General features: G+C 37.0%; 1 protein-coding gene across 1 annotated transcript in view; it reads left to right on the forward strand.

The window, feature by feature from the left end:
- Positions 1-13,451, forward strand: part of DBT (dihydrolipoamide branched chain transacylase E2) — a 36,504-nt gene that overhangs the window by 15,240 nt on the left and 7,813 nt on the right. Inside the window, exons 5-7 of the mRNA XM_043877508.1 lie at positions 5,142-5,263; positions 8,121-8,337; positions 9,762-9,928. Coding sequence (XP_043733443.1) covers positions 5,142-5,263; positions 8,121-8,337; positions 9,762-9,928 — 506 coding nt within the window. The remainder of the gene's footprint in view (positions 1-5,141; positions 5,264-8,120; positions 8,338-9,761; positions 9,929-13,451) is intronic.

Raw genomic sequence — 13,451 nt, forward strand, 5'->3', positions numbered from 1 at the left:
TATATATGTACCATATCTTGTTTATCCATTCATCTGTTGATAAACATTTAGGCTGCTTCCATGTCCTGGCTATTGTAAAGAGTGTTGCAATGAACTCTGGGAGACGTGCGTCTTTTTGAATTATGGTATATGCCCAGTAGTTGGCTTTCTGGGTCATATGGTAGTTTTAATTTTAGTTAATAAGAAACCTCCATATTGTTCTTCATAGTGATTATATCAATTTACATTCCTACCAACAATGCAAGAGGGTTCTCTTTTCTCCACATCCTCTCCAGCATTTATTGTTTGTAGATTTTTTTGATGATGGCCATTCTAACCAGTATGGGGTGATACCTCATTGTAGTTTTGATTTGCATTTCTCTAATAACGAGTGATGTTGAGCATCTTTATATGTGTCTGTTGGCCATCTGTATGTCTTTGGAGAAATATCCATTTAGTTCTTCTGCCCATTTCTTGATTGGGTTGTTTTTTTATATTGAGCTGCATGAGTTGCTTATATATTTTGGAGAGTAATAAAATTTTAGAAAATCCAGACTAATCTATGATGACAGCAAGCCAATTAGTGGTTGCCTGCTGATAGAGCAGAGAGCGGGTAAGGTTTGGGAAGGAAGAATTACTAAGGAATACAAGGAAACTTTGGGGGGTGATAGATACATTCATTGTCTTGATTGTAGTGATGGTTATGGCTATATATGTATTTCAACACTCAACAAATTTTATGTTTTATGTATGTATACTGTGTTATTTGTAAAAACTTAATGTGATTAGATAGATTATGAGAGTAAAAATTATCTGGTAATTTTCCTCATAGAAAAATGATCATTGCTAACTATTTCATTTGCTATTCATAATGCATTCTGAATAATTGTCTTGCATGCTAGTTTTATTTTGTGTGTGTGTCTTTTTGCTTTTATATTTATATTTTCTATAATTTGTATTAAATCTTTTATTGTAAAAATAACTATGAAGCATAATCCTATATATCAAATAAGCAAGCCTATAGAATAGTGGATTGTTTTTTAAGAAATTTATATATGCCTCTTTTTAAATTCTGGAAATGGAAAAAGTTTCTAAATATTTCGTGTACCTTGTCTTAAACAAGAATTTATAGTAAGGTATTCCCTGGTAGTCCAGTGGCTGAGACTTCATGCTCCCAATGCAGGGGCCCAAGTTTACTCCCTATTTGGGGAATTAGATCTCACATGCCACAGCTATAGCCTAGCACAGCCAAAAAAAAATTACAGTAATACTGAATTTGTTTATATTATTCCCTGTTTTAGTGCTGAGAAAACCAGTTATACTATGAGTAAGAAAATTACCTAATGAAAAGTTTTTTAGGAGTATAAGATATGTACATTTTACAAGTAGAAAATAATTACATCTAGAGTGCAAAGGATCGAGAGTAGAAATCTTAGTAGTAGTATTGGACATGAAATCCTGTCTTATTGCTTGTTTAAATAATATTCTATGGTACTGTCTTTTGTAAGACAGTGTTTCAACCTACTTTTTAAGATTGGGGTATCATGATAATTTTGATCAGGAAAAATGTATTTGTGACCTCCAAGTCCTATTTATGAGTGCTTTGGCTGTAGACAGACCTCTGCTTGAAGAGACCTCACCAGACTCACTTATGCCAACTTGTATCTGTGACATTTAAAAAGCATATACTCTTTACAATTACAAATTGATGATTTAGTTACTTAATATTATCAAGATTATATCAAAGCTGATTCATACCTCAGTGTGCTGTCTACTGTAAACTCAGTGTTTAGACTAGTGCTGTGAGTTCTCCTTATAGCTAACTTGGCTTTCTCTAACCTCTATTTTAAAAGGTAAGGTTAATCCTCACTTCTCTAAGCAACTAAAACTTTTTGAACCCAAACTTTTCAAAACAATTCATTTAATGGGGCTCATTAGTCCCATTTATTTATTTTTTAAAAGCCTACGTATTTTACTCTTTCTTGAAGTGAGTATATTGAGTATAACCTAAAATCATTTTTTTTGTTATGCAGAGCTATATGTTAATAAACATTCATTGTTCTAGGAAAAACAAAAACATAATTCTTCATCTGATTTTTTATTTTGAGCATACCTCTTAGCATTGTCATTGTGACAGGCCGTTATAATCCTTCCTAACTTTCTGGGAACACAGGTAACCAAGTTTGTCAAGAAGTGTGTGTTAAGAAAAGAAAATAGGAATAAAAAAAAGAAAAGAAAATAGGATCCAACTGAGAATTTAAATGCTTTTTCTCTGAAGCAAGTGCATGGTTTTTATGTTGAGGCTACTTGGCAGCTGTTTTCGGTGTTCTGTTCCTACAACTGTATATACAAGATTAAGTTGCCAGAATGCTTGACCGTCAAACAATTGGCAAGTTTCTATACCTAATAAGCTTTAATTGAGGCTTCTTGCCACCATGCGGAAGAGAGAGGGGGGCAGAAGAGGTAGCAGAATACTTTATTAAAGTGGTCCTATTCTGCCATTTGGAGAAGGAAATGGCAACCCACTTTGGTACTCTTGCCTGGAAAATTCCATGGACTGAGGAGCCTCGTAGGCTACAGTCCATTGGGTCACAAAGAGTTGGACACAACTGAGCAACTTCACTTCACTTCTTCACTTCTGCCATTATATTGCATTCACCCTTTAGCATGAACATCTATCATTGGTTGAATGCTTTCTCTGTGCTTATGTGCTATATATATATATATATATACATACATATATATACATAAATATATATAAACTCATTAAATCATACAGATCATTATCCACAGTTGACACATGCAACACTGAGATACATGGAGGTTGAAGTTGCACATGACCACATGGCTGGTAACTGGTAGAGCTATGATTTGACCCCAGTTCTGTTTAATTCTGAAACTCATGTTCCAAACTACCTTCTTAAACTGAAAATTGTTTTCAAAGATAGAATATCAGTTCCATTCTGCACCCAGAGCACTAGCACTACATTTCTAACAATGTGTCTGTTCGTACATTCTGCAGTAACAACACAAGTTAGGTGTTGGATATATAGTATTAAAGATGTTTGCCAGGACAATACAGTGTTTTAGAGTTAAAGTAAAAGAGTAGGAGGGAAGGAAACCTCTTAAGGAAGAGTAAACCATTTTTGGGAAAGATAAACAGGCTCTTCGTGGAATATGTGGGAGGTATGATAGTTTGATCATGACTGGATGGCATCACTGACTCGATGGACATGAGTTTTGAGTAAACTCCGGGATTTGGTGATGGACAGGGAAGCCCGGGGTGCTGCAGTCCATGGGGTCACAAAGAGTAGGACACAACTGAGTGACTGAACTGACTGACTGACTGATGATAGTTTGTGACAAAAGCTTGTCTGTGTTACGAATTTCTAGTCTCTTCTGTGATAAGAGTCAATCTTCGCTAGAAGTCAGACTCTCTCCTGGGGAGGGAGCTTATGACAGTTGAGTTCCTTTTGGATGTCTTCAGGTAAATGAGAGTTCAGAATTAATCTCTCCTTGCATTTGATGTTTTTCCAATTGCATACAGCTCAAAATAATCAGTACACCAGAGTGGAATATTTTGGGGCAGTATGTCCTGAACTCCAGTAGTCACATTTTCTACTACCCTTCATGTTCAATACAAAACTTTCGTTTGTTTCTTTTTTCTCTTCCTTACCCATATGGGAAACTTTGAGAGCTCCACTGGGCCAGTTCATAGGTTAGTGAGGGGGGTGAATGAATAGAATGTCTTTCCACAGCTGCAGCAGTGGAAATTTGTTTGCTTAGAATTGAGTGTCAAAGATAATTCAGTTGCCTGCTGATGTTTAGAGGCTGTCTCTAATTTGCTTATTCCCACAGAGATTCTGCTATACTCAGCATTGACTTTCTAGCATCCAACCTTGGCAATTAAATGCTCTCAAAACCTTTTTTGGTTGCAAAAATGCATGCTAATAGCCCAAGATTATTTTTCTTATATCTCTACTCTAGAGTTAGAGAATAAAACTACCAAATTAGTATTAGCAGAGAACAAAACTATCAAATTAGTATAAGCCATGAAAATAAAATCTTCCACAGCATTCTTCATTGCATTCAAAGCAGAGAAAAAAATTTAAATGCTATTAATATTCTCACAGATTTCACATGATTCATGTACTTTACCTCACATTTGATTCTTAATTCATGCCATATATATGTATGTATGTATATATACAAATGTATATATAGTGTACATATATATGAATGTGAGACATTTATTAAGAAAATGTTTGTAATACCTGTGTTTTAAAATTTATGAAAGAAACTCATTTTTTAACTTGTAGCTGCTACATAATTTTAACAGAAGTGATGTAAATAGAAGATAATCATAATCATTAAACAGTACTTGGTACTAGTACACCCCTCTCACTCACTCTAGTACCCTTGTTTGTTTTTCTATTTTAAAGTTGTGTTTTTCCATTCTGAAGTAGCTCATCTATCATGCTTTTTGAATATATACTTTAAATGGAATTTATTTATATATTTATAGACACTAAGCTCAAAAATCACTGCAGATGGTGACTGCAGCCATGAAATTAAAAGATGCTTGCTCTTTAGAAGAAAAGCTATGACAAACCTAGACTGTGTATTAAAAAGCAGAGATATCACTTTGCTGATAAAGGTTTGTCTAGTCAAAGCCATGGTTTTTCCAGTAGTCATGCATGGATGTGAGAGATGGACCATAAAGAAGGCTGAGTGCTCAAGAATTGATGCTTTTTAACTCTGGTGTTGGAGAAGACTCTTGAGAGTCCTTTGGACTGCAAGGAGATCCAAGCAGTCCATCCTAAAGGAGATCAGTCCCGGGTGTTCATTGGAAGGACTGATGTTGAAGCTGAAACTCCAATACTTTGGCCACCTCGTGCGAAGAGTTGACTCATTGGAAAAGACCCTGATGCTGGGAAGGATTGAGGGCGGGAGGAGAAGGGGACGACAGAGGATGAGATGGCTGGATGGCATCACTGACTTGATGGACATGGGTTTGAGCAAACTCAGGGAGATGGTGAAGGACATGGTGGCATGCTGCAGTGCATGGGGTTGCAAAGGGTCGGACACGACTAAAGGACTGAACAACAAGCTTGTTGTTTTAATATTTTCTACTAAACAGTAATATTTTACCTTGTTTCCAGATTCAGAAGAAGATGTTGTTGAAACCCCTGCTGTGTCCCATGATGAACACACACACCAAGAGATAAAGGGCCAGAAAACACTGGCGACTCCTGCAGTTCGTCGCCTTGCAATGGAAAACAATGTAAGTTTTCTTAATATTTAAGAGTGAGATCACATAGACCATCTACATATGTATCTATGAAGAATTGCCCAGCTATTCAATAATGAGTTGGCTCAATTAAAGGAAACATGGCTCAAGTTACTAAAAGGTTAGTCCTTATGAGAAATGAGAGGAAAATTGTGAACTTATAATTCATATTAAGTGAGAAGTGTGGGTTTTTTATTTTTTCTGAGAGCCTAATGACAGTCGGGGCTACTGATTATTGAACACTTGTAAATACTAGAGTCTTAGATCAGGTACCCTAGAAGCATAGCTTGAGACAGGGGTTTGGGAACATGTGATTGATTAATTGAAAGAGTGATCATCTTTACTAGGAAGAAAGGAAGCATTGTAGGGAAGGGATGGGAAATGGTCCAGGCACGGATATGGTCTCAAGGATCTGCTGGATCCCCGGGAGATGGAAAACGCCATAGTATTGGCTTCAGTCACGGAGGCTGGTCTTTTGTGTTTCCTCTTACTTGCCAGTCATTGATGCTTAATCTTTAAAGCAAGATGGCTCCTGGGCATTGTGCTAATAATTTATATGTCATCTTGTTTTTAATCTTCACAACTCTGTGAAATAACAGACTTTTATAAAACTTGGAGAGGTCAAATAACTGGTCCGAGGTCACATAGCTAACACAATAGTAGAACTGGGATTCCAAAGTGAATCTCCGTGACTCTAAAACCAGTGCTCTCAATTATTAATACTGCCTCAAAAGTTGTTGCTTCCATCGTTTGAGCACTTCTGAGCCAGACGCCATACATAGCTAATCCTCAAAGTAACCCTGCAAGCTGGTTTGGGTTATCCTCTTTCGGATGAGATGAGAAAGGGAAGAGAAGTTGATTGGGTTGCCTCTAATCAAATAAGTAGCACAACTGGGGAGGTGAGCACAGATCTTTCTGGTTCCAAAGCCCGAGTTCTTTCCACTATCCCCCACAGTGCAGGGTTTTTGTTTGTCTCTTTTTGAGAGTAGTTTAGTTACAGTGGGAAAAAAATGTTTACATTTTGGGAATATGTAGTAAGAGTCATTAAAATGTTCATATCTCTTCAGCTAGTTATCCTAACACTGAGGAAGGTCATCTAGGATATAGTCTTCCAAGTGTTAAAATATTCATATCTCTTCAGCTAGTTATCTAACACTGAGGAAGGTCATCTAGGATATAGTCTAACAAGTGTTTTATATAGCGAGAAACTAGAAGGCATATATGTGATCAAAATCAGGGAAATGCTTAGGAAAATTATGTTCTATACCTTTAATGAAAATTGATTAGCCATTAAATGTGTTCAGATATGAAGACGATTTGTTGAAATAGAGAAATGGAAATGGTATTATGGGATACTAGATTGTTAAGGTATTAGATGAAATAATGATCTTCTATATTGCTTTGAAAGCTATAAACATTTTACCATTTTAAAAAATTATATAGAAGGACTACCCATAGAAATGTATGATGTAGCTTTCCTGTGTCTTTCTAAAGATATATATATATATGATAAGGGCATTTGTATAATTACTAGAAATTAAATAGCAGACTTATTATTATAAAACAACTCTTCCCCGCCCCTTTTTTTTTGCAGTTTGCATATTAATGAATAGAGTTTAAAACCAGTGGCACTCAGAGTTTGTAATTACCTAAAAATTATTTGTTTAAATTCTTAGAGTTTACTTGTTATAAACTAAATGTTTGATGTGATAAAGTCCTTTATTCTTTTGAAATCATTCTTAGAGAAACACTAATATAAATAAGGCAGGATTTAACCTTGAGAGATTAATATACACTATGCAGGAGGGTATCATCCAAGTTTATATGTCTTTTTATGCAGAATTCAATTTAGTGAAAATATTTTATCTCTATAAGCAAACATAAGAAGTGATTAAATAAATCCAGATCATAAATGTTTCCAAAAAGTATCATGAGTGACTAGTAGAAAGTGGAATTGCATCATCAATTGTTTGTTCTGTGGAATACCTTGATAAAACTTAGGTGTTGATCCTTAACTTGAGCTGAGGAAGTCACATTCCAAATATGCCTCAATAAAGTTCATTTCAATGTTTTGTATTGATCTTTGTAAAACAACCATCAGGAAAAAACTGACAGAGTTTTTTGTTTTAAACTGAACTTTTTATTTTATATTGGAGTATGGCCAATTAATGATGTTATGGTAGATATAGGCGGACAGCAAAGGGAGTCAGCCATACATATACATGTATTCATTCTCCCCCAAACTCCCTCCCATCTAGGCTTCCACATATCATTGAACAGAGTTCTCTGAGCTATGTATTAGGTCTTTGTTGATTATCCATTTTAAATATAGCAGAATGTAGCTGTTACAGAGAGCTTTTGTTGGATGATTATTTTAGCCATTGTGTGTATACTGGTAGCCAAGGTCAGAAACATTGGTCTGCATTTGTTACAGTGTTTAACTCTTGTTTAAATGCTCAGTTCTTCTTATGTAGTCTTCAGGAAAAGAAAAAAAAAATCCAATAAGAATTATGCAAGAAATTTAGAAATAGTTGTTTAAAAATATATTTTCAAAAATAGCTATATACAGTGTAGTTATTACATTGTTACTACATGGGTAAATGAACAGTAGGTAGAAAAGTAACAAATGACTAGTGTAGCTGTAGTTTATAGTATTCTATTGAGATGATGAAAATGTTATAGTTTATAGTATTCTGTTAGGATAAAGAAAATGTTATTTCCTTATACTAATTTATTGGTCAGAGATACTTTACCTTCAGTTCATTTAATTCCACTTAGAGACCATAATGATGGATTTATTTATTTTTAGGTAGTTTTATTTTTAGCATTAAAAAGGTGTCCTTTTTCTTAGATTAAGCTGAGTGAAGTTATTGGCTCAGGAAAAGATGGGAGAATACTTAAAGAAGATATTCTCAATTATCTGGAAAAGCAAACAGGAGCTATACTACCTCCTTCACCAAAAGCTGAAATTATGCCACCTCCACCAAAACCAAAAGACAGAACTATTCCTATTCCAATATCAAAGCCTCCAGTGTTCACAGGCAAAGACAGAACCGAACCCGTGAAAGGTAATAATAACAGTAATGTAAAGGAATAGTGCCATTTATTTGGGGGGAAGTTGCTTCAGCATTATGAAATTATAATTTTTCTAGGAAAAGCTTTAATACATACTGATAATTTTTGAGGAGTAATATGTTAGCAGGTTTCTTAGCATATAAAATTGCCTACAGATAATTTCTCTGTTTTAAGACTTGCTCAGTTCAGTTCAGTCGCTCAGTTGTGTCTGACTCTTTGTGACCCCATGGACTGCAGCATGTACCAGACTTCCCTGTCCATCACCAACTCCTGGAGCTTGCTCAAACTCATGTCCATTGAATCGGTGATGCCATCCAACCATCTCATCCTCTGTCGTCCCCTTCTCCTCCTGCCTTCAATCTTTCCCAGCATCAGGGTCTCTTCCAATGAGTCAGTTCTTCGCATCAGGTGCCCAAAGTATTGAGCTTCAGTATCAGTCCTTCCAGTGAATATTCAGGACTGATTTCCTTTAGAAATGACTGGTTTGATCTCCTTGCAGTCCAAGGGACTGTCAAGAGCCTTCTCCAACACCACAGTTCAAAAGTATCAATTCTTCAGTGCTAGTGCTCAGCTTTCTTTATAGTCCAACTCTCACATCCATACATGACTACTGGAAAAACCATAGCTTTGACTAGATAGATCTTTGTTGGCAAAGTAATGTCTCTGCTTTTTAATATGCTCTCTAGGTTGGTCATAGCTTTTCTTTTAAGGACCAAGCGTCTTTTAATTTCATGGCTGCAGTCACCATCTGCAATGATTTTGGAGGTAATTTTTTTGCTTGAAGACTTGTTCGGGATATTTTAAATATTTATTATTTTTGTTAGATTTCAAAACAAGTACTTCTGATTTATGTACAAACTCTTAGGTTGATTAACTTCCAGAAGAAGTGACTTTGCGAGAAAGCCATTGTGTAAATATGTGGCTTGCATCCTTTTGAATTTTATATACACTACAGCTTGCAAAGCGGTTACCTATTATATTGGGCTTTCCGGGTGGTGCTATTGGTAAAGAATCTGCCAGTGCAGGAGACATAAGAGACACAGGTTCAATCCCTGGGTAGGGAAGATCCCCTGGAGGCGGGAATGGCAACGCACTCCAGCATTCTTGCCTGGAGAATCCCATGAACAGAGGAGCCTGGCAGTCTGTAGTCCGTAGAGTTGCAAAGAGTCAGACGTGACTGAAGTGACTTAGCAACACTCACCTGTTATATATTACACTTGACACTGGTGTTGTGCTACAGTCCATGCTTCAGCATTGAAATTAGTGGCTGTCAAGCTATGTAATGTATGTAATGAAGATGGTAGGTCCAAGAGAAAGAGTTTAATTGAGAGTAAGTGACATTAGAGAACCTTCTATTATAGTTGTTGAAGGGATCAAGGGTTTTAAGAATAAAAACAAATATGTGTGTGTTTTCTAGGCTTTCACAAAGCAATGGTCAAGACCATGTCTGCAGCCCTGAAGATACCTCATTTTGGGTATTGTGATGAGGTTGACCTTACTGAACTGGTTAAGCTACGAGAAGAATTAAAACCCATTGCTTTTGCTCGTGGAATTAAACTTTCCTATATGCCCTTCTTCTTAAAAGTAAGATTTCATTCATTTCAAGCAAGGCTTGAGTAAGACATATAAATTTTGTTTTGCAGATATGCAGTGTGTTAACTATGGGTTTGAATAAAAATATTTCTCATGATGTCACACAGTCAGAAAAATGTACAGATATACTCTCTTTGTTTCGCAGAAGTTTATAAAATTGAAATTTTTTATGTCAGATTTTTATCTACTTATGTCTTTGAATTAGGTCGGGTTGTCCTGCCAGGTAGGTAAAGCCTTTAATTCAGAAAGGATCATGCCAGTAAAGTCCTAATCTGACCAAAAGTGAGACTCAGGATTGATTTTTCACTTTTCAATGAACATATGAGGCTTCTAGGAATCATTTCTAGGACCTTGGGACCAGTATGAAAAGAATAAGACAATCAACTGAGCTTGCACAGCTCCCTAACCACTATTTAGGAAGCAGCTGCCTTCTGCCCAACTCTGTACAAAGCATTCTGTATACATGATCTCTTTTAGCTATCAGAATATTGCTAATGTGTAAATATTGCTATTTCCTTTTTCCGTTTAAGGAAATTGGCACTCAGAGAAGTTGACAAACTTGTCAAGGATTTATATCTAACAGGTGGAGAAGCTAAGTTTTCATTCTGGTCCATTTTTCTAAAAAAGTGTGTACTGTTGTCTCTAACTCCAGTGCGGCTTCCCACAAGAGCTTTGCGCACTGCACCAAGACTGTTCCTCCATAAATCAAACTACTGTATTATCCCCTGGTTCTTTTCAGTGGTTCCCTTTCAGGATTGCCTTCAGGATAGTTTGAAAATGCCTTATTGTGGCATACTAGAATATTTCTATGAGCCTTTGCTGCCCACTTTTCATGTCTTCTCTCTCAGTCACTCCCCCTGCTATAGTCAGATTAAGCTATGTGTAGCTCCTGGAATATACAACTCTGCCTGAAGTACTGCCTCCTCCCTTGATCAAATGCGTGTGCATCCTAAACACCCAAATTTTGTTCCATTGTAGCCTCTACAAAAGCTGGTGTTTATCATAGTCTGAGTTAAATAAGTCTTTTGTTTCTCATTGCAACTTATCTAAATGTATTGAAAGTATTTATACTCAGTTGTCTCTTCATTGATGCTGAGTCTTATAAGACAGAAGCTGTTCTCCTGTATCTCCCTCTTTTTAACAACTATGCTAACGAGGAAAGAGATGCTCTATAAACATGAGATGTAGTAGGTGCCAATAATGAGGGATCTAGACTATATTACAGCTCTGAGGGTCATCTGTAGGGGCACAGCAGTTGAAACTCGTGGATGAGATCACTCAAATTATGTGCAAAGAAGAAAAGAAAGCTCAGGGTTTTCCATCAGTGTTTAAGAGGTAGATAGAAGTTGAGTTGGCAAGGTGGAGGCAGAGGGTGTATAGGGTCAGTGGTTTGATGATAGCAGAACCAAGAAGACACTTAAAAGCCAAGTGTGTCTATTGCTGAATGACAAACCACCCCCAGAGTTGATGGTTTGAAACAGTTAGCCATTTATTATTTCTCATGGGTCTACAGTCTATTTCTCTGTAGTCTACAATCTACATTTATTATTTCTCATGAGCATAGCCAGTCTGCTGATCTTGGCAGAATCCACTCATATGTCTACAGACAGCTAGTAGGTTGGCTAAGGGACCAGCTGCTGTAGGATGACCTTAGTGAGATTGACTCATTTCTCTTCCCATGTCTCTCTTGTCTGCCCAGTATACCAGCTTGCACATGGGCTCAGTACTGGCAGATGAAGAGAGGAGGCAGAATGTAAACGCTTTCCCCAAGCTGCCCTGCACCCAGTTTGTTTTTAATTCACTGAGCAAAGTGAGTCACATAACATAGCTCAGAATCAGCTTGCAAGAGCACTGCCAAAGGATTTGTATATAGAGGTGTGCAAGATTGGGGCTTTTGATTCAGCCTCCCACACCAAGAGAGAAGAAAAGGTCAAAGGTCAACCAGAACTTACTAAATAAAGTATTGCTGAGGTTGAAGCTTGGTTGCTGTTAGTTGGGTTTGGGGAATGAAAGAAATTGAGGAAGAGGAGAACCTGAAAAAATATGTTAAGGCAGACAAGGCATAGGTACAAATGACGGTTAAAGTACTGTACAGGGGGAAAAATGACCTCATATCTGTGGACACATACCTTGTTTTTCCTTTTACAAAATTTGGATTATACTCAACATACTCTTTGTAATGTATAAGTGAAGAAGAACTAAAGAGCCTCTTGATGAAAGTAAAAGAGGAGAGTGGAAAGTTGGTTTAAAACTCAACATTCAGAAAACGAAGATCATGGCATCTGGTCCCATCACTTCATGGAAAATAGATGGGGAAACAGTGGAAACAGTGGCTGACTTTATTTTTGGGGGCTCCAAAATCACTGTAGATGGTGACTGCAGCCATGAAATTAAAAGACGCTTGCTCCTTGGAAGAAAAGCTATGACCAACCTAGACAGCATATTAAAAAGCAGAGACATTACTTTACCACAAAGATCTGTCTAGTCAAAGCTATGGTTTTTCCAGTAGTCATGTATGGATGTGAGAGTTGGACTATAAAGAAAGCTGAGCACCACAGAATTGATGTTTTTGAACTATGGTGTTGGAGAAGACTCTTGAGAGTCCCTTGGACTGCAAGGAGATCCAAACAGTCAATCCTAAAGGAAATCAGTCCAAAATATTCACTGAAAGGACTGATGCTGCAGCTGAACTCCAGTACTTTGGCCACCTGATGCAAAGAACCAACTCATTGGAAAAGATGCTGATGCTGGGAAAGATTGAAGGCAGGAGGAAAAGGGGACGACAGAGAATAAGATGGTTGGATGGCATCAATGACACAATGGACATGAGTTTGAGCAAGCTCCAGGAGTTGGTGATGGACAGGGAAGCCTGGCGTGCTGCAGGCCACGGGGTCACAAAGAGTCGGACATGACTGACTAAACTGACTGAACTGAATGGATTTTTTTTTTTAATAAAGATTAAAGTTATAGTTATCAAATCAAATGCTTTAGAAAACTCCTTAACTTTCCAGTTCAGGGATATGATTTTTTTTTTCTGTCAAGACCACCCACCCACAGACAAAAATAACACAACACAATGCATATAATGGACCATTAATTGGACAAGATGAAGGTGGTGGGAGAAGGAATTCTTTTTACTGTCAATCTTAAGCATTTTTATTTTTTTAGTTTTTAAACTGTTTGCAAGGCATGACAACCAAATGCGCTGTCTGACTTTGACTATATCCTGAATGGGCAGAGAAACAGCTATAGAGAGCATTTTGGAGACAGGGAAATCTGAATATGGACAGAAGAGAAAGCAGGGAAAGACAGAGTGGGAAGACAGAAATACCATCAATTTGGGGAGACAAGCTCTAAAGTCAGTGTTTGCATCAGCTCTGCCCTTCTCTTGGCCAGGGACACCAGCTACAACACTAGTTTCTCAAATCCTTGTCACTTGTTCTTTCTACACAGGGAAATAATTAACTGCTTTTTCGGGTTTTAATTCAAAATGTTTCCTTGAACTGCAGGTTTT

Source organism: Cervus elaphus, chromosome 20 (genome assembly GCF_910594005.1).
Source record: "Cervus elaphus chromosome 20, mCerEla1.1, whole genome shotgun sequence".
Lineage (NCBI taxonomy): Eukaryota > Metazoa > Chordata > Mammalia > Artiodactyla > Cervidae > Cervus > Cervus elaphus.